The 23,447-nt window shown below is 36.9% G+C and overlaps 1 protein-coding gene across 3 annotated transcripts in view; it reads right to left on the bottom strand.

Moving 5' to 3' along the window:
- SMCHD1 (structural maintenance of chromosomes flexible hinge domain containing 1) overlaps positions 1-23,447 on the bottom strand; it is a 127,985-nt gene that overhangs the window by 87,703 nt on the left and 16,835 nt on the right. For all 3 annotated transcript variants that reach the window (XR_015153908.1, XM_086373087.1, XM_086373088.1), the window contains exons 4-8: positions 23,091-23,173; positions 22,319-22,449; positions 4,369-4,483; positions 4,127-4,246; positions 2,638-2,804 (exon numbers count right to left, since the gene is read on the bottom strand). Coding sequence is in view for 2 of the 3 variants with exons in the window: in XM_086373087.1 (XP_086229213.1) it covers positions 2,638-2,804; positions 4,127-4,246; positions 4,369-4,483; positions 22,319-22,449; positions 23,091-23,173 (616 nt within the window). In the remaining variant the exon portion in view is untranslated. The remainder of the gene's footprint in view (positions 1-2,637; positions 2,805-4,126; positions 4,247-4,368; positions 4,484-22,318; positions 22,450-23,090; positions 23,174-23,447) is intronic.

The raw sequence follows: 23,447 nt of genomic DNA, 5'->3' as shown, positions 1-23,447 counted from the left end.
ATTTCTCAAGCAGTAGTATTAAATATTCCTTAATACAAACTTTATCTTTTCAGCTCAGTTCAGTTCAGTCGCTCAGTCGTGTCTGACTCTTTGCGACCCCATGAACTGCAGCACGCCAGGCCTCCCTGTCCATCACCAACTCCCGGAGTTCATTCAAACTCACGTACATCGAGTCGGTGATACCATCCAACTATCTCATCCTCTGTCGTCCCCTTCTCCTCCTGCCCCCAATCCCTCCCAGCATCAAAGTCTTTTCCAATGAGTCAACTCTTCGCATGAGGTGGCCAAAGTACTGGAGTTTCAGCTTTAGCATCAGTCCTTCCAAACAACACCCAGGGCTGATCTCCTTTAGAATGGACTGGTTGGATCTCCTTGCAGTCCAAGGGACTCTCAAGAGTCTTCTCCAACACCACAGTTCAAAAGCATCAATTCTTCGGCGCTCAGCTTTCTTCACAGTCCAACTCTCACATCCATACATGACTACTGGAAAAACCACAGCCTTGACTAAACGGACCTTTGTTGGCAAAGTAATGTCTCTGCTTTTGAATATGCTATCTAGGTTGGTCGTAGCTTTCCTTCCAAGGAGTAAGCGTCTTTTAATTTCATGGCTGCAATCATCATCTGCAGTGATTTTGGAGCCCAAAAAATAAAGTCTGACACTGTTTTCACTGTTTCCCCATCTATTTCCCATGAAGTGATGGGACCATATGCCATGATCTTCGTTTTCTGAATGTTGAGCTTTAAACCAACTTTTTCACTCTCTCACTTTCACTTTCATCAAGAGGCTTTTTTAGTTCCTCTTCACATTCTGCCATAAGGGTGGTGTCATCTGCATATCTGAGGTTATTGATATTTCTCCTGGCAATCTTGATTCCAGCTTGTGCTTCTTCCAGCCCAAGTTTCTCATGATGTACTTGGCATATAAGCTAAATAAGCAGAGTAACAATATACAGCCTTGACGTACTCCTTTTCCTATTTGGAATCAGTCTGTTGTTCCATGTCCAAATATCTTTTCAAAATTACACTAATTGTCCTAGTTTAAAACACTACTAAAATAAAAAGAAATCACTGAAAATCTTGAGATCTTCCTTCAAACATCTCAGAAGTGTTAACATCATAAGTTTACAAGCATATATTAAGAAAGTGTGCTATAAATAGCTTACCAAGTGTATGTTTCTATGTCATTCTTTTTAAGAACAAGAGTTATAATTATGTTATGTTATTATGTACACTGAGTTCTTTCAGTTAAGAGAAATAATAAAATAGCTAATAAACAGTCAAAGTCCTATTTAAAACTCTTGTGTTACAGGGCCAATAAACATCAATATTCAAGAAAAAAAGGCATTCCTAAAATCAAATTTATTTCTTCATAAAAATTTTTAACTGTTAATATATATTTATGTGCAAAACAGAATCTTAACAGCCCTTGAATAAGTAGAAAAAATATGAAAAGATACCTTATTTTTAAACATGAACTTTGTACAGCATACCCACTTTTGGAGACTAATTCAGGCTAATACAAATTATGGAAAAAATCCAATCTGTATCATATAATTACAGAGGAAGAAACTTAACAACCTTAAATATATATACTTCTGATTTGATCTAACAGAATATGTACTCCCTAAAAGTTTTCCTCAAGTAGATACACAAAGATTTATTTTTAGATTACTCATTTCATACAGCACATATGCATATTTTTATTTTAACAGACTCAATATATTCATTCAATAAACTTTTACTGAGCAACTACAATGACTCATCGGAAAAGACTCTGATGCTGGGAGGGATTGGGGGCAAGAGGAGAAGGGGACGACAGAGGATAAGATGGCTGGATGGCATTACCGACTCGATGGACATGAATTTGAGTGAACTCCGGGAGTTGGTGATGGACAGGGAGGCCTGGTGTGCTGCGATTCATGGGGTAGCAAAGAGTAGGACACGACTGAGCGACTGAACTGAACTGAACTGAATAATGTAACAGGAAATGTAACACTGGGGATATAACAGTGCACAAAAAACAATAAACATCCCAAGGTGGGAGGCAGATGAAAAGAAAAAATAATAAGTAAAATACATGGATTATAGTCCATGCTGCATAGCAAAAGCACGAAAGGGGGAAGTGGGATTGATTAGCTGAATTGGATAAACTCTTAAGTTTATTTTAAATGTTATCACAGTTGTCAAGAAGCATGGGCCTCTTATTTGTAATGACCAATATATTACATGTGTGCTAAGTTGCTTCAGTCATGTCTGACTCTGTGACCCTATGGACTGTAGCCCACCAGGCTCCTCTGTCCATGTGCTTCTCCAGGCAAGATACTGGAGTGGGTTGCCATTCCCTTCTCCAGGGGATCTTCTTGACCCAGGGATTGCACCTGCATCTCCTGTGGCTCCTGCATTGCAGTCAGGCAGATTCTTAACCACTGAGCCCCTGGGGAAGCCAAGTGACCAGTAAATATTTACAGAATAGAGAACCATTTTAACAGCTAACATCAGAGTAATGGTTCCTATGCTGAGGGAAGAAATGGGATCGGATAAAAGCAGACAGCCAAGAGGTTTCAACGTATTTGTAGTATTTTCTATCTTAAAAAAAGATAAGAAAAAGCATGTCCTGGATCCAATGTAAATACTTACGTTAACTGTCTGGTCCAAAGATGGAAATAATTTTTCAAGTACTGTATGTGTTCTGGTTGTACCCCTGTGATAACCACAGCAGTAAAGCTATCTTTTTCCTTCTCCTCTGCGATAAGATGCTGTAGAAATCTTTCATCATCATTTGTAATGTGACTAGAATCAGACGGCTACAAGAGTGAACATAAGTACAGCAGATTACATGCAGCTCAAATGTAGTTAACAAAGTTTACATCAACCATTAACATTCACTTGGATAATTTCAAATACAGGCTTCAAAAATCTTTTGGAGGAAAATCACCAAATACAAATCAGCTGAGTGTGTGACAAAGCTGTGAGGACAGAGAGCCTTTTACAGAGATAGCTAAAACGGCATACAAAAAGGAGAATCCTATACCATAATGCTAAACCAACTGTAGAATCACAAAGAAAAGGGAAAAGAAAAATAAATACTGAATTTAAAAATACCTCCCAAATTGAGAACACTTACCCTAAAGCGGAATGAGTCCTTGCTTGGGGTACCTACCACTTAACTTGGTCAGAACCAACGCCCAGCCGGTCCACATTCATTAAAACTAGGACACAGCCTGAACCCAGCTGACTTAGCCCAAAGGCACTGTGTTTAAAAGGGAGTAAAACCATCCTGGGCCCCAGTCCACTTTCAGAGAATATCCATAGTTTGTGGGGGGAGGAAGGGATGTGCTTAAGGATAAGAATTTAAAACGTCTCTGCTTTTATTTTACTATGAGCCTGTATATTAAAAATTGCATGCATATGTATGCATATATGTACTATGTAAGTTGCTATACACATAAAAACTTACAAGGATAAAGATACACACTGAACTATTAGGAAAAGTGACTTTGAAATAAACACCATAAGTATTTATAAGTTCCAATTCCTTTTAAAGTTAGACTAGGAGAAAATTCAACTAAATATATCATAAGGACTTTTATCTGGCATTTGAGACTATTTTTATGTTCTTTACAAAAGTTACTTTAGACTCAAAAATTTTTTTAAGTTTTACTTTTAAAAAAGGTTTTAAAATTTGAAAATTTTAAAACGTTTCAAAGTTGAATGAGTAATACAACAAATACCATGTGCTCACCACGATTCAAATTTATTAACATTCCACTTATTAACATGAGAGTTTGAATGCAAATTTAATCACTGTTTTGTATTCTACTTCTGTGATTATTATACAACAAATACTTAAAAACTCAAACTCAGAGCAAGGAAACAGTTTATAATCTTATGAACAATTTCCAGGAAGCTGACTTGGCTTTATGAGAAAAGTTATTTTCTGAAGACTTCAGCCTAAGAAAGCACACAAATGATCACTTTTGCTATTCACAAAATTAAAATTTAATTTGAAAATTCCATATTTTCAAGTTTTTAAAATAACATAAGTATCTTAGAAATTGAAAAAAAATGTTCTTGTCCCATCATCCATCCAAGGTATAAATTTACAATGAGTTAAAATGTACTGTACCTTTCTGTTTCTAATAAATCCGCTATATATTGCCTCTTTATTTTTCTCCCTCTTCTCAAAATCTTCTTTAGAAAGTAAAAGTTCATGAACATCCTGGGAGTCTCCAGGCTTACTTATCATCTGTTAAATATTAAAAAGATTACCTTTTAAATTGACAAAATTTAAAATGAATAATACAATTAGACAGTCAACTTCAAAATATTTTGACCAACTTTCACTTTTAAGAAATCTTTTTTACTTACTCTGGCTGACTGTCCAACAAAGAAAACAGCCTGCTTGCCCCCAACACCAAAATAGGAAATATCACTATTTAAACTGCGAGGTACTGGCAGTGGTCGAACATATCCTGAATGATCACTAAAATAAAACATTACATTAATGCAGTGTTATTAAACAAACGACTCAGGTGCTAATGAAAACTGTTTTAGCAGTTTTATTAAGAGTTAATAAAATGATCCCCAAGCCAGATAATACCCCTATTCAAATGTAAAAGAATCAGAGCCCAAAGCCAAAACAGCATCTAGTCCAAAGGCTCTCAAAGTTTGTTACCCAGGCCAGCTGCATCAGCAAACCTGGAAACTCTAAGAAATGCAAATTCTTGGGCTCACCCCCTCAAATCAGAAAATTTCAAATATCTGTAACTCTACAGTCTTCCCTTTAAAATCCTTTACTCATTCAAAACTCATTAAAATACTGTCTCATGACTAGTGGGAATTACAACAAAGAGATTCTCATTTCCATGTGCTTCTGCTCTGTCATGTCTGATTCTTTGTGACCCCATGGACTGCAGCCCACCATGCTCCTCTGTCCATGGAATTCTCCAGGCAAGAATACTGGAGTGGGTTGCCATGCCCTCCTCCAGGGGATCTTCCCAACCCAGGGATCAAACCCAGGTCTCCCGCACTGCAGGCAGATTCTTTACTGTCTGAGGCACCAGAGAAGCCCTCTCATTTACAATGGATCATGACAAATGAAGAGCTGAGACTCAGCCTCTGATTGCAGCATAACACCACTGTGGAGAGCAGGCATCCCTGGTCTCTTGAATACAGGGAAGATCTCCACGGACAGTTTCCCAATATAAGACACCCACAAAACTAGGGTGAGGCTGGAACCGCAACACCAAGTGGAAAGGTCAGAGAACAGAGCTGGCACAGCTGGAAAGAACAGATACACAACAGAATAAAAAAAAAAAAAAAAACATGAAAAGTATCAAGTGGGACTAAAAACAAATAACTAAAAGATAATATCTTACACAAGTTTAAATGCAGTTCAAGAAAGAGAGGAGAGAATGAAAAATAGCTGCAAATATTCTCAAATCACTAAAAGGCATAGATCCACAGATTCAGACCAAACGAGCCCAAACAGGAAACATAAAAAGAAATCCACTTCACAGTGAATACTAAAAACAAAACAGAATAACTAGAAAACACACTGAGAAGATAAACGGCTTCGCAGGCTTTGACAGCAACAGTGTAAGACGGTGGAATATTATCTCCAAAGGGCCAAGAGAAAATGTCAGTATAGAACTGTGAACTAGGGCTAAATAAAGAATTTACAGACAAAAACCAAGGGAATTTACCATTAAGAGATTTGCTCTAAAGCAATGTTCCTACAAGCACAATCTGACACACAAGGGAATCATAATATTATCAGTACACAGGCTAATTTTTAAAATATATGTTAAAATTTTTTAATTCTTTGTTAGAAAAAATGTTGTATATAATTGGGGAATTCCAAGTCAGACTTGAAATACTGTACAACAGAAGTGTAACTCTGGGAACCTCCCTCGTGGTCCAGTGGTTGAGAGTCTACCTGCCAGTATGGGGGACACAGATCTGATCTGTAGTCCAGGAGGACTCCACACGCCAGAGGGCAACTAGGACTGTGTGCCACAACTACTGAAGCCCACAGGCCCTAGAACCTGTGCTCTCCAACCAAAGAAACCAATGCGAGCAGAAGCCCACACATCACAAGGAGAGTGGCCCCCACTTGCTGAAACTACAGAAAGCCCATGTGCAGCAACAAAGACAAGCATAGTCACAAAAATAAATACCCAGAAAAACATCTACTTCTGCTTTACTGATTCTACCGAAGCCTTTGACTGTGTGGATCACAACAAACTGTGGACAATTCTTAAAGAGATGGGAATACCAAACCACCTGACCTGCCTCCTGAGAAATCTGTATGCAGGTCAAGAAGCAACAGTTAGAACTGGACATGGAACAACAGACTGGTTCCAAGTCAGGAAAGGAGTACATCAGGGTATATTGTCACCCTGCTTATTTAACTTATATGCAGAGTATATCATGATAAATCCTGGGCTGGATGAAGCACAAGCTGGAATGAAGATTACCAGGAGAAACATCAGTAACCTCAGATATGCAGAGGACACCACCCTTATGGCAGAAAGTGAAGAAGAACTAAAGAGTATCTTGACGAAAGTGAAAGAGAAGAGTGAAAAAGTTGGGTTAAAACTCAACATTCAGAAAACTAAGATCATGGCATCTGGTCTCATCACTTCATGGCAAATAGATGGGAAGCAATGGAAACAGTGAGACACTTTATTTTTGGGGGAGTTCCAAAATCACTGCAGATGATGACTGCAGCCATGAAATTAAAAGGCACTTGCTTCTTGGAAGAAAAGTTACGACCAACCTAGACAGCATATTAAAAATCAGAGACATTACTTTGCCAACAAAGGCCCGCCTAGTCAAAGCTATGGTTGTTCCAGTAGTCATGTATGGATGTGAGAGTCGGACTATAAGTAAAGAAAGCCGAGCACCAAAGAACTGATGCTTTTGAACTGTGGTGTTGGAGAAGACTCTTGAGAGTCCCTTGGACTGCAAGGAGATCCTACCAGTCCATCCTAAAGGAAATCAGTCCTGAATATTCATTGGAAGGACTGATGCTGAAGCTGAAAGTCCAATCCTTTGGCCACATGATGTGAAGAACTGACTCATTTGAAAAGACCCTCATGCTGGGAAAGATTGAAGGTGGAAGGAGAAGGGGATGACAGAGGATGAGATGGTTGGACGGCATCACCGACTCAAGGGACCTGAGTTTGAGCAAGCTCCGCGACTTGGTGATGGACAGGGAGGCCTGGCATGCTGCAGTCCATGGGGTCGCAAAGAGTCAGACATGACTGAGCAACTGAACTGAACTGAAAACTTTGGGAAGGAAATGATTAGAGATAAAGTACTCTAAATTCTTTAATATGGGAGAAGTGAGATACCTGAAGATAAATATGCATTTTTAAATTTCAAAGACAAGCAGGAAAGTAAACATATAAATTCTAAAATATTAAAAGAGAAAAAATGTAGAACAGTGTTTTCAAAAGCAACAACAAAAAGTTGCAACTACTTAAAAAAACAGAAATAATGGAATAAAAATATTTTAATTGGTATAAAGTTTTCACCTATGTATCAATTTTCAAAATAAAGACAACAATGACCAGGTCAAACAATATAATACTAGACCTACAAAACAAAGCACACAAACAATACCTCCGTTCACAAAATACAAAGCAACTGCCATACACAAACTCAATCTCCACATAACAAAACATAAACCTGCCCCCCCCCCGACAAAAAAACATGCGTATATACAAACACTCCACACAATATACAAATAAACCACACAACATGTATGCACATTTACAGTGCTCCAGCACACACACACAATGTATATAACACCAACAATAAATAGAACATCTTAAAGAGAGAAAATAGACACCATATATTCTGAGAAACAGAGATAAGAATGACAACAGACTTTTCATTGTAAAGTACGCAAGTCAGTAGAAAACGGGAACAGCATTTCTAATGTACTGAAATTTTTTAGAAAGCAAAAGTGAAACTTGCTCAGTCATGTCCCACTCTTTGCAACCCTATGAACTACACAGTTCATGGAATTCTCCAGGCCAAAATAGTGGAGTGAGTCGCCTTTCCCCTCTTTAGGGGATCTTCCCAACCCAGGGATCGAACCCAGGTCTCCCACATTGCAGGCAGATTCTTTACCAGAGTCAACCTAAAATTCTATACTCAACGAATATTTCTTTAAAAGGGGGAAAGAGTAAGGAGAGATCCAGACTTTATCAGATATTCAAAAGCTGAAAAATGTACTGACAGCAATCTTGAATTACAAAAACTGTTGAAAGACCTGCAGAAATGAAAATTATACTGTGAATTTAAACAAAGGAATGAAGACTACCAGAAATGGTAAATATGTGGGTAAACATAAACTGACTCAGGGACTCAAACTGATGCTTGTGTATGAATGTTTACAGCAATACTATTTACAATATGCAAAAAAAGGTGAAAACAAGACAACTGTCCTTTAACCTATGAATGGAAAAGACGTAGTATAGCTGCATAATTCAGCCGTAAAAAGAGATGAAGTTCTGATATAAGCTACAACACAGGTGAACCTTGAAAAAATTATGCTAAGTGAAATAAACCAAATAAAAAATGAAATAAACAAAATGATAAATATTGTATGATTCCTCTTAAATGAGGTACCAGGAACAGGCAAATTCACTGAGACAGAAAGTAGAACTGTGGTTATCAGCAGCTGGAGGGGTAGAGAATACAGAGTTACTACTTAATGGGTACAGAGTTTCAGTTTGGGGAACACAAAAATTTTGAAAATACATAATGGTTATGGTTGCAAAACACTGAATATAATTAATGTCAATGAATAACACACTTCAATGTAATGCTGTATTTTTACCACATTTTTAAGAAAATGACTGTTACATAGAAACAGAGCAGAAAGTGGTTGACAGAGACTGGGGAGTGTGGGAAATAGAGTACAAACTTTCAGCAATAAGATGAATAAGGCCTGAGGAGCTAATGTATACAACACCGTAAGTACAGCCAATAACACTGTATTGTGTAACTGAAATCTGCTAAGAGAGCAGAACTGTGATAAATTAAAGATGTATACTATGAATCCTAATTACCAGGTAAACAACAGAATAACAGCTAATTAAGGAAATAATGGAGACACACATACACATAAACCCAATTTGAAATAAGGCAGAAAAAAGGGAAATGGGGGGTGGGGAAGATAAATAACAAAGATAGTAACCAAGCATACTGATAATCATATTAAATGTAATTGGTCTAAAGAAAGTGAAAGTGAAAGTTGCTCAGTCGTGTCCACCTGTTTGCACCCTGTGGACTATAGAGTCCAAGGAATTCTCCAGGCCAGAATACTGGAATGGGTGGCCTTTCCCTTCTCCAGGGGATCTTCCCAACCCAGGGATCGAACCCAGGTCTCCTGCATTGCAGGCGGATTCTTTACCGGGCCACAAGGGACACCCAGTTGGTCTAAGCAGCTCCATTAAAGGGCAGAGATCATTAAATTTCAATATACAACTAAATGCTGCCTCAAAGCAATTCTTTAAATATAAAGAGACGGCAGACTAAAAGGTTGGAGAAAGAGTTATCAGTTTAGTACTAAGGAGAATGAACCTGTAGGAGATATATGAATATTAGACAAAGTTAATAAAACAGCTGGAGAAGGAAATAGCTACCCACTCCAGTATTCTGGCCTGGAGAATTCCAAGGACTGTATAGTCCATGGAGTCGTAAAGAGTCGGACACAACTGAGCAACTTTCACACACACACAGTAAGAGTAGCACCAGGAAATGAAGAACGAACAATGAAACAAATATGCAGGTAAATAAAACAGACTACTTTTCTCTGCTTGAGATTTTAAAATTACGTTAGACTACTGAAATAAAAGTAACACTGTATGATGTAGTTCTCAATGTGTGCAGCGGTAACACTTAAAACTAAATAATCAATGGGAGACAGTTAAAATACCTAAATAATTTGGTGAAATTTCTGTAATTCACTTTAAGTGGCAAATGTCCAGTATTCCCTGGAGCAATCATTAAAAAATAAAGGATATATTCAAAAACACTATAAAGAAAATGGTATAGTAAAATATGTTCAAGTAAACCACAAAAAGGCCCAGAAAAGACAAATGCAAAACAAAGGGAACAAACAGAAAAGTTAAAACAGGACATATCTAAGTCCTAATGTATCAATAATTACAGTAAATTGGCAGACTGAATTTAAAAATGACCCAACCATATTCTGTCTATAAAAAACTCATTACAAACAAACATAATGATACAGGTATTTTAAAAGAAAATAGATATGAAAAGATATACCAAACATGAACCAAAAGAAAGCTGGAATGGCTAAAGTAGCACATACACTTCAGAGCTAGAAATTACAGGGACAGAGCAGCATTATGGAGGAGGGGTATGGCAACCCACTCTAGTATTCCTGCCTGGAGAATCCCCACGGACAGAGGTGCCTGGTGGGCTACAGACCAGGGAGTCGCAAAGAGTAGGACACAACTGAGTGACTAAACACAGCATACAGCAGCATTATAAAATGATTACAGGGTCATTTCACAGAAAAGTTCTAACAATCCTAATTGTGCATACACAAAATAACACAAGTTAAAGATACACAGAGCAAAAACTCAGAAAACTGAAAAGAGAAGATCAACAAACCTGCAAATAAGTGGAGTTCTTCAATACCCCTAAGTCACTGCTACACAGAAAATCAACAAGGAGAAGAAAGAACTGAACAGTATCATTCACTGATGGACTCTGATTGAAACTGACACAACACTACTCCCAACAACAGCAAAATACACATTCTTTCCAGGGACACAGAAAATTCACCAAAATATAGATCATATCCTACATTATAAAACAAATCTCAACAAATTTAAAAGAATTGAAACAATATAGAGCATGTTTTCTGACTATAAGTCAAACTAGAAAGGCAAGAAAATCTATTGGGAACATTTGGAAATTGAACAACACATTCCAAAAAAGATTCATGGATAAAAAAAGGAAGCTGCAAGGAAAACAAAAGTTACACTAAAATCAATGAAAGTGAAATTAAAGCATGTTAAAATTTGTGGGATACAGTAAAAGTAGTCCTGAGACGAAAATTTATAACACAAAATACTCAACTTAGAAAAGTAAAAAAAAAAAAGAATAAAACTCTTTTAAGATTCTACATCAAGATACTACCAAAAAAAGCATGTAAACCCAAAGTAAGAAGGGCATATATGATGATAAAGAGCAAAAATCAGAGAATTTGAAAACAGAAAACGGAAAACAAACCAAACACTGGCTCTTACAACATTACCAATAACTATATGCCAATAAAATTGAAAATTTAATGAAACAGAGTAATTTCTAATAAAAACAGAATGCACCAACACTAAATCAATAGTGGAAAGCCAAAATATACTTACAACCCTATAAAGAAGTCAAAGCAATAGTTAAAAATTCCTCCCACAAAAAACATACCAGACCCAAATGGTTTCCCAAGTGAGTTTTATCAAACTTTTATTAAGTGGTTTAAGGTATAAATTATAATTTATCACTTTGGAAAATAATTCACCACTACTTTGTAAGTTGGAACATTCATTTTTATAACCTACAAATTCCCTCCTAGGTATTCACCTAAAAGCTTATGTAGATCTGGACCAGGAAACATACATAACAGAACACTCCACACACAGTGCACGCGTAAGATAATACTGCCAGCAACTGCTAAGAACTGGGGGAGAAAGTCAAATGCCTACGGACTGGAGACTGGATAAATAGAATGAGATTTCTTTTTGGTGTACACAAAAGACTACATGGTTATGAAAATGAATGAACTACAGACCCACACAAATAAGAAATCTTAGTAATCTAATACTCAATGAAAATTCAAGTCCCTTGTAGGTCAGCATACAGTATGATTATGTTTTGTATTATCAAAAACAAGCAAAATTAGATATACACATTTTATTAATAAAAAAGGAAACAAAAACAATGCAAAATATTTGTTAACTTTGGTGGGGGAATAGGTAGAATAAGTGAGGAGGACACAGAAGTCACAGGAAATATTCTACTTATCAGATTGGGGGCAAATTCTGGTTATTCAGCTTATTAAATTTTTCAATAAATAAACTTTAAAAGTGCATGTCTTGAACTGATAAATTATCATAAATCAAGAATTATAGCTAATTAAATTCTATGAACATAATGTCTATTAAAAAAACAGTTAAATAGGTTCAAAGACTTTAATTACTGTAACAATACTTCTAGCAAATAAGCTGTAAATACCCTCCCCTAAACATTCTCCTTAAAACACATAAGGGAAAGTATATCAAAAGTTTGGGCTGTGGCAACTCAGAGATAAAACAATACATACTTAATCTGATTCAAAACTAAGGAATTCTGTTCACTGATTAGGAATGGACATTCATAATGACCAGGCAGTAAGCTTCCTTTTCCATTCATGAAAGCCCAATCTAAGCAAAAACCCTATGATAACAAATAAGGCCCAAAATAGTAATTTCCAGTAAGTTTTAGACTTGTGTAAACACAAGTCCAGAAAATTCCTATGCCCACACTCAAGGGAAATATAAATCTCCCTTCATGAAGAGAAATACAAGCATAAATACAATTCAAGACCTTAAGAAACAATTTTGCATCACAGAAGTAGTAAAGTTGCCTCCTTCAAAATAAACTTATATCACAGTCTAAAAGAATCTCAGAAAATATCTCACTCTTATTCTTTTTTTTTTTTAAATCACGTTTTCCTTTTAATAAGGCTTTTTACTCAAAAGTGTAGCTTTGAAAATCTCTAGCTTGTTGCGACAACCAGAGAAGCCGGAGCGGCCTCGCTTGAACACAGCCGGTGCCCTCACGGGTGCTCCGAGCCGGGGTGGAGGGCGAACGCACCGCTTCACAATCAGAGCCAACGCGGAAATTCAGGGGCAGGATACACATGTCCTACTTTGATTCCAGGAGGGAGGACAAGTTCTTAGCACAGTAAAACAAAACACAAAGTAAACAAATCTTTAGAAATCACTAGATATGTGTGTGTGTGTGTGTGTGTGTGTGACTCTTATTCTTGATTCAATGTAAGAGGACACATTATCTTTGTGAAACAAGTTATTTGTTAGAAAAGAGAAGCAAAATCTTTATGAAACCACATCATAAAAATTGTAGAAAGAAAGAAAAAGGAATAGAAGAGATCAAATTAGTAAAAAGAAACAAAACAATCCAAGTGATTGGCAGGAAATATGGTAAAGTGACTATATGTATGTACATTTATATCTATCTCAAATCTACCAGAAGGAAAAAAAAAAAATCAGATTCAATGAAGACATATTCATCTTCAACAAAAGTGACAAATGGCCACATATCCCTGAGCCTGTGAGACACAATGGAAATAACCAAATCAAAGTAGGGTGGCTACATGTTACATTCTCAGTCTCTAAATTCAAGTAAATACAAGTATCTACTTGAAAGATCATCTTCATTGCAGAAAAATACTGAAGACAAAGGAGCTTTTTCTTTAGGAAAAATCAGGGAAAATCCTGTCAGAAGTCCATTTCTACAACCTAATAATGGCATGGGAAGTGAGCCACGTGGCATGCTATTTTTTCCCAAAAATGGCTGACTGAGTTGAGAGAGTTTCAATTACTGAGCAAGTTGATGGTGCAGAAAGTAGCACTGATCCAACACATACCTGAATTATGGCCACCCAGTGACCTAACTAATGTCACCTTTCTTTCTTCCACAAAATAGATTAAATGAAAAAACAATAATACAACAATGTCCTTAGGTATCTAACTTAACTTATAAGGAAGGCAATGACTGTAACAGTGCCTCATTCATGAGCAAATTTCCTATATCCAGGTACTGTTCTATATCTTAGGGGTTTGGATTACACAAGTGTACTACACACTCATCAAAACCCAGTTAACTGAATGATCACTTCCAGAATGGCACATTAAGAACCTATGAAAATCCACTTTGTTAAAAGCAAAAACAATACCTGAAAAAATTGTCAAAATCAACTTTTTCAAAACTCCAAATATTTACGTCTTACCAATAATCCAAGGAGTGGTTATTTAAGACACATCGATGAGTCTTTGGTGAAAACTGCTAGCTCTGGTACGTGTTCACATACCCTATCCCATTCCCCTCTCACCAGCTCTAGAGAAGCCTTGAAAACCAACAGCCCTGCAGTCATGGTGAAAACTGACAGCCTAGGAGTTGCTGGAATAAGTTTGGAATTTCCCAGAAGTTCCTTCCCCATAGAACTGCCATTACTGGATCTGACAGTTCCCTAGAAACCTCCACTTGCAGGGTCTGTCTTTATTTGATCTAACTCAGAATTTGCTCAGTGTGAAATGCATTTTCCCTGGGTCATTTGTCAGAAACAATCAGTGGCAGATGTTTATCATCATAGCTGACTGAGGCAATGAAAACAGTTGGAAAAAAACACAGATCTGTCCCAAAACTTAGAAGGAAAAGCTGGAGAATGGGAGGTCAATAGTGGTTTTGAAAAGCTCCAACACATTCACGAGAATCAAGAAGATCACACTCCTGTTCAGGACTGTATTCATACTCAAGAAAGTACTGAAAAGGCCCTAATCTCTCATTTCTGGCTGACTTTGATATTCAGTGCAAGCAAGAGTTACAAGCTAAGGCAGAGCAGTCAACTTCCTGTAGGAACATTAAAAACATAGCCCATGTGCACACAGAACCCCTTGGCAAGAGCTGGAAGACTCAGTGGTTCCAGACACTTAAGAAAAATGTCTGATCATCAACTGACCATTAGATTAACTGAGCACAGACTTCAGAGGCAACACAATATAAAGAATACAGGTTTTACCGAATTAGTCTAGGGAAGTCACTACATAAACAACAAAAAGACAAAAGAACAATAAGTTGTGGGTATGTGTGCGAGTTAGTCGCTCAGTCCTGTCTGACTTTTTGCAACCCCACAGACTGTAGCCCGCCAGGCTTCTCTGTCCATGAGATTCTCCAGGCAAGAATACTGGAGAAGACTGCCATTCCCTTCTCCAGGGGATCTTCCTGATCCAGGAATTGAACCCAAGTCTCCCGCATTGCACGCAGATTCTTTATTGTTTGAGCTACAGAGAAGTTCTAATAAACCCTGGGAAGGGAGATTAATTTGATTTCCCGATCTGCCACACTACATTATTTAAAATGTCCTGTTCTAAACAGAAAGCTATGTGCCACACCAAGAAATATTAAAATCGGACCTAAACACAGGAAAAACAGCTCTCAGTAGAAACTGTCCCAGAGAAAGCCCAAGTCTTAATTAGACTTACCAGACTAAGATTTAAGTCAGCTATTTTATAACAAATGCTGGAGAGGATGTAGAGAAAAGGCAACCCTTCTACACTGGTGGTGGGAATGTCACTTAGTGCAGTCACTATGGAAAACATGATGGCACTTCCTCAAAAAACTAAAAACAGAGCTGACATATGATCTGGCAATCCTACTCCTGAGCATATATCTGGACAAAAATATACATGCACCCCTATGTTCACAGCAGCACTACTCAGAATAGTCAAGACATAGAAACAACCTAAATACCCACTGACAAAGGAATGGATGACAAAGGTATTGTACGTATATGCAACGGAATACTACTCAGACATAAAAAGAATGAAACAATGCCATTTGCAACAAGATGAATGAAACCTAGAGATTACCACACTAACTGAAGTCAGAAAAGAGAAAGACAAATACTATATGATATCACCGATATGCGGAATCTAAAATATGACACAAATGAACATTTATGAAACAGAACAGGCTCAAAGACATAGAGCACCGACTTGTAATTGCCAAGGGTGGACAGTGGGAGAGGGATGGAGCGGGAGTTTGCAGTTAGCAGATGCAAACCAGTATATGTAAGATGGATTAACAAGGTCCTACTGTATAGCACAAGGAACTATATTCAGTATTCTGTGATAAACCATAATGGAAAATAATTGTTTTTAAAAAAGAATATATATATATATATATGTATGTATGTATAAATGAATCACTTTGCTGTACAGTAGAAATTAACACAGCATTGTAAATCAACTATATTTCAATTTTTAAAAATTTAAAAAATAAATCAGCTATTTTAAATACATTCAGTGAACTAATAAATTATTTCTAATGAAGTAAAAAAAGTAAGAAAACAGTATTTCACCAAATACAGACTATTAGTAGAAACAGAAACTACAAAGAACCAAATGAATTCTGGAATTAAAAAAAAAGAAAAACTCAAAAGAAATTTCAATAGGTGACTCATGAACACATATGAATAGGCAGAAGAAAGAATCAGTGAACTTAAAGACAGGTTGACTGAAATTATTTAGTCTAAGAAATGAAACAAAGATGAACCACATAAGGACAGGAGAGGAAGAATATTTGAGTAATGGCCAAAAACTCCCCCAATTTGATGAAAATCTTCATCTAGACCTCCAAGAAGTTCAACAAACACCAAATATAATGAACTTAAAAACCAGACATACCACAATCAAAGTATCAAAAGCCAGAGGAAAAAAGAGAACTTTGAAAGTGAAAGAGAGAGGTGAATAATCACATACAAGGGATACTCAAGATTAAAAGCTGATTGCTCATCAGAAACTATGGAATCAGAAGACAGTAGGTTAACATATTCGAAGTATTGCCAGGAAAAGACTGTCAACCAAGAATTCTTTATTCAGGACAAGTAGCCTTCAAAACTGAAGGAGAAATTAAGATATTGACATATAAAATCTGAGGGAATATGTCATTAGCACATCTGCTATGAAACAGCTACTAAAGAAGAGTCTGCTGAACGAACTGAAAAGACTTCAGAAAGTAATCTGAATACAAGAAAAAATAAAGAATAAAGTAGAGGTAACTATATAAATAGAAAAGGACAGTGTATTTTTTACAACTCTCCACCAACCTGATTTAAAAAACAGCTGTTTAAAGCACTGACTATAAAACTGTATTGACAGGGTTATAATGTATAATGATGTCATTTATATGAAAATAATAATACAAAGGAGAGGGGAATGAAGTTATATAGAAACAAAGTTTTTGTGCATTATTGATATTAAACTGGCATTTATCCAAAGTGGACTGTTTAAAATGTTAACTGAAATCACTAAGAAACACAAGTGAAATATAGATTAACAACTATCCAAAGTATATCAGTGATTGTAATGAGAGGCAGAATTGACTATAAATGGGTACAGGGTTTCTTTTGGAGTAATGAAAACGTTCAGAATTAGTTGTGATGGCTGCACAACTTTGGTATTAATTATATGACCATAAAAATACGACCATTTAATGAAGATATACTTAAGACAGATGGGTAAAATTTCAAGGTAAATTTTACTTCAGAAGAAAAAATTAAATTCTACATAATGATATCAATACTTGACTCAGCAGGAGAAAAGTTTACTGGTATCTGTAATTTACTTTGAACTGAACCAAAAAATAAGTTGACCTGGACTTCCCTGGTTGTTAGTAGATGAGAATCCCTCTGCCAAAGAAGGGGACACAAGTATGATCGTTGCTCTGGGACGGTTCCACATGCTGTGGGGCAAATAAGCCCATAAGCCACAACTATGGGGCCATCTGCTACAACTACTGAGGCCCCCTCACTGCAACTACTGAAGTCTGTGTACCTAGAGCCAGTGCTCTGCAACAAGAGAAGCCACTGCTCTCACACCTAGAGAAAGCCCACACATTAGCAACAAAGAGCCAGCACCGTCAAAAATAATTTAGTAATTTTTTTAAAGTTTTAAAGTCTATCAGGTTTTTTTTTAATGACCTAAAGGTTAGCCAGCAAATCTGACAAACTCAGCGGTGGCCACAGGACTGGGAAAAGTCAGTTTTCATTCCAATCCCAAAGAAAGGTAATGCCAAAGAATGCTCAAACTACCACACAACTGCACTCATCTCACACACTAGCAAAGTAATCCTCAAAATTCTCCAAGCCAGGCTTCAGCAATACGTGAACTGTGAACTTCCAGATATTCAAGCTGGTTTTAGAAAAGGCAGAACAACCAGAGATCAAATTGCCAACATCCGCTGGATCATCGAAAAAGAAAGAGTTCCAGAAAAACATCTGTTTCTGCTTTACTGACTATGCCAAAGCCTTTGTGTGGATCACAATAAACTGTGGAAAATTCTGAAAGAGATGGGAATACGAGACCACCTGACCTGCCTCCTGAGAAATCTGTATGCAGGTCAAGAAGCAACAGTTAGAATTGGACATGGAACAGCAGACTCGTCCCAAATAGGAAAAGGAGTACGTCAAGGCTGTACATTGTCACCCTGCTTATTTAACTTCTATGTGGAGTATAGCATGATAAATGCTGGGCTGGAAGAAGCACAAGCTGGAATCAAGATTGCCGGGAGAAAGATCAACAACCTCAGATATGCAGATGACACCACCCTTATGGCAGAAAGTGAAGAGGAACTAAAGAGCCTCTTGATGAAAGTGCAAGAGAAGAGTGAAAGAGATGGCTTAAAGTGCAACATTCAGAAAACTAAGATCATGGCATCTGGTCTCATCACTTCATGGCAGATAGATGGGGAAGCAATGGAAACAGTGAGACACTTTATTTTTGGGGGCTCCAAAATTACTGCAGATGGTGACTGCAGCCATGAAATTAGAAGACACTTGCTCCTTGGAAGAAAAGCTATGACCAACCTAGACAGCATATTAAAAAGCAGAGACATTACTTTGCCAACAAAGGCCAGTCTAGTCAAAGCTATGGATCTTCCAATAGTTGCGTGTGGATGTGAAAGTTGGACTATAAAGAAAGCTGAGTGCCAAAGAATTGATGCATTTGAACTGTGGTGTTGGAAAAGACTCTTGAGAGTCCCTTGGACAGCAAGGAGATCCAACCAGTCCATCCTAAAGGAAAGCAGTCCTGAATATTCATTGGAAGTACTGATGCTGAAGCTGAAACTTCAATACTTTGGCCACCTGATGCAAAGAACTGACTCACTGGAAAAGACCCTGATGCTGGGAAAGACTGAAGGCGGGAGGAGAAGGGGATAACAGAGGATGAGATGGTTGGATGGTATCACTGACTCAATGGACATGAGTTTGAGCAAGCTCCAGGAGTTGATCATGGGGACAGTGCGGCCTGGCGTGCTGCACTCCATGGGCTCACAGAGTCAGACACAACTGAGAGACTGAACTAAACTGAAAGGTTAGTGGAATAAAAAGAGATGTGGTAAAGCTTAGTATGAATATGTTGTGTATTGACTACAGAATTTCAACTTTTCTGTATGTTTGAAAATATTTATAAAATGTTGAGGGAACGAATAGTGTTCAGGAAACACTCAGATCCAGAGGGTAGACTGTTCTACAACTAGCCTGAACTCTATTTAAAAAAAAAAAAAAAAAAAAGACTTCATGAAAGACAAATATGGGGAATTATAGAATAAAGGAGACATGAAAGACATGGCAAAGGGAAATCTGAATATGGACATTATAATTAGCTATTTTGAATCACTGAAAAATGTGTTGAGTGTAATAATGAAATTATGGCTATTTATGAGAACATAACTGTGAAGGAAATACATGGTACAGTACTAAGCAGTAAAATATCATCGAGTTTACAACTTACAAATGATTTAGAAAGAGAAACTGTGTGTTCTGTGTACATGCATGTGTACACCCATACATACATAAACAGAAGATTACAAATGTGGCAAAATGTTAACATAAATCTAGGTGAAGGATACAGGAGTAGTACAACTGATTTTCTGACTTATTGCTGGCTTTTTATTTGACATGTTTTTATTTGATATGTTTTTACAACATATTTATTAATCTGAAATTTTTCAAAATAAAAGAGAGGAAAGGGTTGTACCAAAGTGAATGAGACTTATAAAGAATATTGTCAAAATAGAACTCTCAACTCATCCCCCCCTACTGTCCTCTTCAAAATGCTCTAAGTACATTGGTCTTCTTTTTGTCTCTCAAATGAAACAAGGTGATCACAGTTTCAGGGTCTTTGTCTTTGCTGATGTCCTTCTACTTGGAATGCTCTTCCCCTAGATTTTCACTTTGGGTGTTTCTTTTCTAATCATTCCAGCCTCAAGTGAAATGTAACCTGAAAGAGGTCACTTCTCCTTATCACTTCACCTAAAGAAGACAGCCATCAGGCTCTAACATGTTACTTGATATTTTCTTATCGATAACTGAAGGGCTTATATATTTTTTGGTTTACTTTAGGCTTTTCCTCTACTACAACATAAACTATAGTCAAGACAGTCAGCTGCTTTGTATTTTTAGGCTATCCTTCCTTTTCTTCCATAGCCTATTCCCTATATACGAACATCCTTATATCCAGTAAAAAAAAAAAAAAAACACACACAACTTAACTGGAAGCAGTAAAACAACTGATCATTTTTTTCTATAGGAGTAGAAGTTAGAGAAGAGCAGGGGAGGAGGGTTACAACTCACACTAACAGAAACTGGACTGAGTTAAGGGACTGATGGTACTAGATTCAAATACAGTATGAGTACATGACAGCTGTAACAACAATTGTGTTTCTGGATGCAATATCCATAAAGCTAGGATCAGACCCAGCAACAGGTAGATTTCTTCCAAAAATTAAAATTTCCCTAATATTTGAATTAGGTTTAAAAGTTTGTGCTGTGCTAAAATCTAAAGAAATTTTAACAAACTGTAGGCTCCACTTCTTTCAACTCTTCCACTTGATTTAACTAACATTTTTCTGACCCTTTGCCCCAATCTGCCATCTGTCCTCCTTTCATTTCTACCGAATATTTCTATCTTATGCTAAATTCTATCTTTAGACTACAAAAGATCACTGTCTTCTTTATGGCTATTTTATAAATCCTTGAAGTGGCATGTACTCATGAAAATGGTGAAGAACAACAGTTGCAGAAAAATCTGAGGCCAAGAATGAGAAGGAATAGCTACCATGCTGCTGCTAAGTTACTTCAGTTGTGTCTGACTCTGTACGACCCCATAGATGGCAGCCCACCAGGCTCCCCCGTCCCTGGGATTCTCCAGGCAAGAATACTGGAGTGGGTTGCCATTTCCTTCTCCAATGCATGAAAGTAAAAAGTGAAAGTGAAGTTGCTCAGTAGTGTCCGACTCCTAGCGACCCCATGGACTGCAGCCTACAAGGCTCCTCTGTCCATGGGATTTTCCAGGCAAGAGTACTAGAGTGGGTTGCCATTGCCTTCTCCGAATAGCTACCATGATAGCTTGTATTTACTGACTGCTTATCATTATTTGCCAGGCTCTGAGGATTTTACATGCACTAACTCATTTGGTTTTCACAAAACCTTAGGCGGTATTATCCCCATTTTACAGATACATAAACTGAGATAGAAGTAAAGTACCTTGACCAGTGTCATACAACTAATAAAGCTAGAATTCAGACGAGGCCAAATGATCCCAGAGCCCTTGCTTTTTACTTACTGCCTCTCATCATGGCACTGGAAGGCTTTACAAAGTTGATGAAAATTCTGAGTGCTGAAATCTCAGAAATGAGAAGGCAAATGCATTAACTATATTAATTTTACACATTATTGAGACAGATCCTTAAACTTGGGTGACTTTCCTTGACACAACTAAGAGCAAAGGAAATAGGACATGAATAAATACTAACTTCTTAATAAGAATGTTAACAGATTCTCCCCAAGTGTGTTTCCTAAATTATAAAACATAGCTTATACATCAATCCCACAGTGAGTCATGCCTCTAAGTAGAATTCAACTATCTCAAGGAGCTAAATCTTTATATCCCTGACAGCTTTGAGTATACATTGTTTCCTTTATGACATTCTCATTCAGGATATTTTCTACAAACATATTCCCATACAAAACTCTTGACTAGACTCTACTCCCTAACAGCTGTGAACATTTTGTAAAGCAGAGCCCTGAAAGAGCCACAGTAAGCTCCAGAGAACTACATGTGGTTCCCTTGGACATTTTGCACGAGGTATCAGGTGATTTCTAAAGCCCACTTAAAAAACATTCTACTGCTCTAGACACTATACAGCTTTCTTCAAACTTAAGTTATTAAGAAAAGGGGGAAAACTCCACAGTAGGCAACATATCAACATAACTCCTACACACTTCAGGAAATGCAGAAAAAATCATTCAATGGAGGGTACAATATGATTTATGCAGTTTTGACTTTTTAAGTATTGACCTTAAAAACTATTTTACTATAAAACTCTAAATAAATATGCTGACAATGTATATAACTAAAGAAATAGAAGAGTTCTTCTCCTTATTAAAATACCCAGCTGCCCATAAAAAAAGTGAGTAAGGTTCTCTAACCTTTCAAAGTCACCTTGCCTTGTAAATTTTGACAACCTATACACGGCCCAGTTGTTAAGCTGTTTAGAGGTCATTCCTCTTCCATTATCTATCACTGCAACGGCAGGTTTTCCTTGTGTTTCATCAAAATGCTATGAAATAAGTTCAAAAAGACAGGAAAAGTTGTATCAATATTAAAAACATGAAAAGTTCAATATAAAAAATGTGATTCATTGGGCTCACTCATACATTGCTGGAGAAGTGTATATTAATATAATTTTCTAAAAGGCACTCCAGCTGTATGAATCAAAGGCCTTAGAATTCTTCATGTCCTTTAACCTAGAAATTCCATTTTTCAGAATGTAGCTTGAGGACTAATCAGAGATGTGTACAAAGATCTATAAGGGTGTTCCTGCTACCAGCACTGCTTACAATGGCAAAAACAAAGGGAAACAAATCTAAATGTTCAACAGCCACAGACTGATTACATAATTTATATTAGTCAATAAATCAAATTGCATCAGTGGTGTATTACATTGCAGAATAGCCATAATATGGCAATGTTTACAATCTACTTCTAAGGGAAAATAGAAGATCACAAACAAAATGTACACTATAATCACACATACATGTATACATATATCCATAGGAAAAGGGCAAGTGAAAAAATTTTAATGAAGAGACATCAGACAATTATTTCTACTTTTAGTTTATATTTTAATTTTTTTCCAATAAACCTGCAGTACTTCCATAAAAACACAAGTTAATTTGATTTAGAGTATTATTCTCTTACCAATTTGATCTGTATTCTTCTAACACCATTGTTACGAGAAGTAGCAGACAATGAATTGTCAATTAATTCTGCAAGAGCAAATGCTGGAAGAGAGTGAGAAAACATTACTGCTTAAGTTCTCCCTCCTAAATACTTCATATAAAAGTTCAAAGTAGAAGGAATTCTGAAGTACCTTAAGCCATCACTTTTATTTTCCAAAGAGCTAAAATTAAAGTATTATCCTGATCCTAATGACACAAACATAGTAAGGCATCATCAATCACCACCAGCATAAAAAAGCAGTTACCAACCAGTACTTGTATGGCACTACACAGCATGAGTGAGCCAGCCATGATTCCTGGCTTCAAGGAGTTTATA

Source organism: Bos grunniens, chromosome 24, assembly GCF_055505025.1.
Source record: "Bos grunniens cultivar Pamir isolate PY7600 chromosome 24, Bosgru_T2T1.0, whole genome shotgun sequence".
Lineage (NCBI taxonomy): Eukaryota > Metazoa > Chordata > Mammalia > Artiodactyla > Bovidae > Bos > Bos grunniens.
This window is presented reverse-complemented; position numbering and strand designations above follow the sequence as displayed.